At 36.1% G+C, this 5,021-nt stretch overlaps 1 protein-coding gene and 1 non-coding gene across 2 annotated transcripts; one reads left to right on the top strand and one right to left on the bottom strand.

The window, feature by feature from the left end:
* Window positions 1-226: 226 nt before the first annotated feature.
* Window positions 227-1,156, bottom strand: LOC102489619 (olfactory receptor 6C4). The gene has a single exon (XM_006165634.3). The coding sequence runs from the start codon at window positions 1,154-1,156 to the stop codon at window positions 227-229; it is 930 nt and encodes a 309-aa protein (XP_006165696.3).
* Window positions 1,157-3,370: 2,214 nt separating this feature from the next.
* Window positions 3,371-3,477, top strand: LOC114005538 (U6 spliceosomal RNA). The gene has a single exon (XR_003547380.1). It is a non-coding gene; the product is annotated as a U6 spliceosomal RNA (small nuclear RNA).
* Window positions 3,478-5,021: the final 1,544 nt, after the last annotated feature.

The raw sequence follows: 5,021 nt of genomic DNA, 5'->3' as shown, positions 1-5,021 counted from the left end.
GAGTTCTTATTTACTCTTCTTCAACAACACTTACTATGTTATTGATAATTTTTGCAAATTTGTCAGATAAATTTTTAGTTTATATACGTTTCTTTTACTATAGAGTATAGCATCCTTGAGAAGATCATTCTTTTCATATTTTTATCTTCAAGGGTCAGGTAAAATACAGTGGATATGCATATATATTTAAGTGAAAATGTATGTTTCATTGGAACGTATTGCTTTTTTAAAATTTTATAATCTTTTTGATGGTGTCTTTGAATGCTTGCTTCACTTGCTGATTTCTCAGAGTGTAAATAAAAGGATTCAGCAGGGGAGTAACTGAAGTAATGAGCACAGCTATTCCTTTGTTGAAAGCACCTCCTTCTTTTGCAGAGGGATTAATGTACATAAACATGCAGCTACCATAAGAGAGGGAGATGACAATCATGTGGGAGGAACAAGTGGAAAAAGCTTTTGTTCTTTGCTGGGCAGAAGGAATCCTCAGAATGGTCCTAATAATGTATGTGTAAGAAAGTGTCACCAGCATCAGAGTAGCCACTAGAGTCACAACAGCCAAAAGGATGACCATCAGTTCTAAGAAACTTGTATCTGAGCAGGCAAGTTCCATGAGGGGCCCGTAGTCACAGTAATAGTGATTCAGAATATTAGAGGCACAGAAATCTACCTGGCTCATCAGGATGATCGGTGGTAAGATAGCTAGAAATCCCCCGAGCCAGGAGCAGAACACGAGTTGTACGCATACTCTACTGCTCATAATCGTCAGATAGTGCAGAGGCTTGCAGATGGCCACATAGCGATCGTAAGACATGGAAGCCAGGAGGTAAAACTCTGTGGCTCCCATAAAAATAGCAAAAAAATACTGAGTCAAGCAGCCAGCAAAGCTGATGACTTTATTTCCTGTTGCCATGCTGGTCAGAAATCTTGGGATAAAAATGGATGTGAAGGAAATTTCTAAAAAAGAGAAATTCCGGAGAAAGAAATACATGGGGGTTTGAAGGTGGGAGTCTAGTAAGGTGAGGATGATGATAGTGAGATTTCCTAGGACACTTAGCATGTAGGTGAGGAATAGAAAGATGAAGATCACCACCTGGACTTCAGGTTGATTCGTAAGGCCCAGCAGAATAAATTCAGTAAACATGGTCCTGTTTTTCATTGTTGACCTACAGCAGATCTAAAAAGAAAAGTTTAAAATAATGAAAATTGTAGAGTTTCTCAGAGTAGGAGAGAGAAATCTTATTTTAACCAATGGAATCAGGTGATACATTACACTCCATCTAACTGGTCCAAACTAGTGCCCCATTGGCTGTCTGGCTCCATAGATACCCTATATTTCCTTTGTAAGTAATATTCCTGAAGTCTGAAATTCCTCAAGTTGCCCCATTACTGACACTTAACAAAATGTATTACAGAATAATTACTAAAAACAGATTTTTTCAGAAAAATACTTTCTTTAGCCTATCCTTTCTCTCAAAATGTTTATAAAATCTCCACATTAAAAACATTTTCCTCTGAGACTCCTGAAACACGCAGACATGAAGCCATTTTAAATCAGAGATGCATCCTGGTTCATTCAGGGACCAAGACAACTAAAGTTATACTCTAAACCTCATCCTCCAGACTCCTGAAATGCTCAGACGAGGGAGGGAGACTTCTGTCTTCTCTCTGTCTCTGTCTGTCTGTCTCTCTCTTTATATTTTTTATTTAAAAATTTTTTAAACCACTTCCTCTCATCTCAGGCCTTTTCTTTCTCTTGCTTATTTCAGAAGTCATTTTAAATCTGAGGTTTGTCCTGGCATGGTCGCCCAGCATGGTAAAGCACTGTGCAGTTTTCATTTTTTACCTTTAAATGAAATTTTCCCCTTTTTTTGTCGTTTTGTCTAGATTTTTTTCTTTTCCTTTTTTTTCCACTTCCTCTCATCTCAGGCCTTTTCTTTCTCTTGCTTATTTCAGAAGTCATTTTAAATCTGAGGTTTGTCCTGGCATGGTCGCCCAGCATGGTAAAGCACTGTGCAGTTTTCATTTTTTACCTTTAAATGAAATTTTTCCCTTTTTTTTGTCGTTTTGTCTAGATTTTTTTTCTTTTCCTTTTTTTTTCTCTTAAACTTTACTATCTGTTCTTCAGTCTACATACAGTGAGTGTATAGAGAGACCTAGGTGCACAGTAGGCAAACATCTAAATACTTTTAGGGGTATCGAAATCCTCAATGCTTATTGAACAACCTGCTTTAAGAAAGGAACTTCTTTTTATGTATCTGAACTCATAATTTCTTTCTGTGGATACCAAATTGCAAAACACAGTAGAGGAGAGATTTTGTCACAGAATGACCTGGAAACATGGCAAAGGCACAAGAAATATGACAAACCAAGGAGATGTATCTCCCATAAGTGGAAAGAATAATCCTTCACCATCCACAGAGAGTACAGTGAGACTCATGGAAATGTCTGATAGAGAATTCAGAATATTCATCATGAAAAAACTAAATGAGATGCAAGAGCTGAGAGAGAATGAACTCCAAAACATGCAGGAGAAAAGAGACAACGAGTTCCAGGAGGTGTTGAAGTTCTTCCATGACATGAAAGAGGAAATACACATTGTAAAAAAGAATCAAATGGAGCTATTAGAGGTGAATGCTGTCATACTCTCTCAAAAGTATTAAAAACAGATTAGTCCATGCAGAAGATCAAATCTCAGATGTTGAAGGAAAAACTTCCAACCTAGAAAAAACAACCCAAAAAACTGAGAAAATAACCCCCCAAAAATGAGAATACTATACGAGAAATACTAGATACCATTAAGCATCCAAATGTCCAGATAATCAGTATCCCAGAAGGTGAAGAAACTACTAAGGGCAATGATAGTCTATTCCATGAAATTCTGGAAGAAAATGTTGCTAATCTAGAGAGGCATTCATGTATTCAGATCCAAGAAATACAAAGGACACTTACACCAAATCAACCCAAGATCTTCTCCAAGACAAAGACAAGATACTAAAATTGGCAAGAGAGAAATGCTATGTTACTTATAAAGATTATCCCATCAGGTTAACATCAGACCTCTTATCAGAAACAATGCGAACATGGGACCAGCAATTAGCATCGCCCGCCCCATAAAAAAAACCCCTCAAAAAAAAAAAAAAAAAAAAAGGAACAATGCAAGCAAAGGAAGAATGGGAAAATGTTTTCAAAGCGTTAAGTGGAAAACTGTTTCAGATAAACAAGAAAAGATAAAAACATTCTCAGATAAACAAAACCTGAAAGAATTTACCAACACTAGATCAGTTCTTCAAGAAATTCTAAAAGGAGTGAGTGCTTTACCAAGAAAACTAAAGACACACATACAGAAATAGAGAACAAAAATCAACCAAGGGTGCTCGCTTCGGCAGCACATATACTAAAATTGGAACGATACAGAGAAGATTAGCATGGCCCCTGCGCAAGGATGACACGCAAATTCGTGAAGCGTTCCATATTTTTTGTAATCCAATGTAATATAAAGAAGATTATGATAATAATAAAAAAAAAAAGAAAAAAAATCAACCAAGGAGAGGACCAACTTAATGCTAGGGACAAGAAATACCAATAATAATGTTAAATGTTAAATTCTAGGATTTAAATGGAAAGATTGGATCACAGTAACACTGCAAATTCAACAGAAGAAAGGTTAATTATGTAAGATTGAACTGGGGAAATAGAAATTTATCACTTTTGAGTAAAACATTACTGTCTTTTTATTTACTATGCTTTGCTTTCCCAATTTAAGGATTTTGCTTTCTTTTGAGGCATTGATAGGTTTAGCAATTTATTACTATGTTTTTTCTTCTTGTTTCTTTGTTTCTTTAAATAGAAATATAAACTTTTTTCCTTTCCTGACCCTTCTGGAATTGGAAAATATTTGGGAGTTTTCTTATTTTGTTGCAGAATGGTTATTTGCATAAGTTCAATAATACCTGTTGCCTTGAATTAGAAATTGTAAATATTCGTTATTGGACAGGGCTTTGACTGGAATTTCATGTCTGAAGATAAAACCAGAAAACTATGAAGCTAAGGTAAATTTCAAGTAAGCCAACAGAAGGTCTTGGAAAGATGGCCTGGTATCATGAATAGTTCTGCCTGGCAGAGAGGATTAGAGAATCTATATGAAGAATTTTTATCATAAAATAACCTGGACTTTTCCAATCCTGCATTGTAATCAGTAGAGATTACAAAAGAGTTGCCACAACCAGAGGATTATCTTGAGGGAGACTTTGAAGGACAGAAAAGAGACTAATCTTTGCTAGCAGATGATATATCACAGACTACTTGATAGGCAGGGTTGAATTGAGAAGGTTCATGTGTGAATTGTGTGCTGGGTGTTTGCTTTTTAATAGTTTGAGTAGATGACATGTAAATATTTTTTCAATAATATTCAAAACCATAACCTCTCTGTTATAGAGTCACAAACAAAATTATAACAAGTATTTTGATAATTATCTTTAAATTCAGTTTCTTGAAAATTTGAAAGTTGTTTATTAACTGTAAAGAACAATGGAGTATGCATGCCAGGCGCGTGTGCGTGCGTGCCCAAGATCCCGAGAGGAGAATGTGTGACCATCCCCCCTGGGGGGTGATTTCTCACTTTCTGTCTCTCTGTCTCTCTCTGTCTGTCTGGCGAGTGCATGCGTCCTATAGCTATGGAGTATGAGCAAAAATCTTGTTTGTGGGAAAATGTAAAAATAAATAAATAAATGTTTTTTAAAAAATCACTTTCCTCTGACTCTACTCATCCCTCCTACTTTCATGCTTCTGGTATAAATATCTCTACTTGATTCTGTTCTGTGCGTTCCTGTTTGTCTGTCTGTCTGTCTTTCTTTCTTTCTTTATTTCTTTCTTTCTTTCTCTTTCTTTCTCTTTCTTTCTTTCTTTCTTTCTTTCTCTCTCTCTCTCTTTCTCTCTCTCTCTCTCTCTTTCTCTCTCTCTCTCTCTCTCTTCCTTCCTTCCTTCCTTCCTTCCTTCCTTCCTTCCTTCCTTCCTTTCTTTCT

The sequence above is a fragment of the Tupaia chinensis genome, unplaced genomic scaffold, assembly GCF_000334495.1.
Source record: "Tupaia chinensis unplaced genomic scaffold, TupChi_1.0 Scaffold143970_1, whole genome shotgun sequence".
Classification (NCBI taxonomy): Eukaryota; Metazoa; Chordata; class Mammalia; order Scandentia; family Tupaiidae; genus Tupaia; species Tupaia belangeri.
The sequence above is the reverse complement of the archived record's forward strand: the minus strand, read 5'-3'. Positions and strand labels throughout refer to the sequence as shown.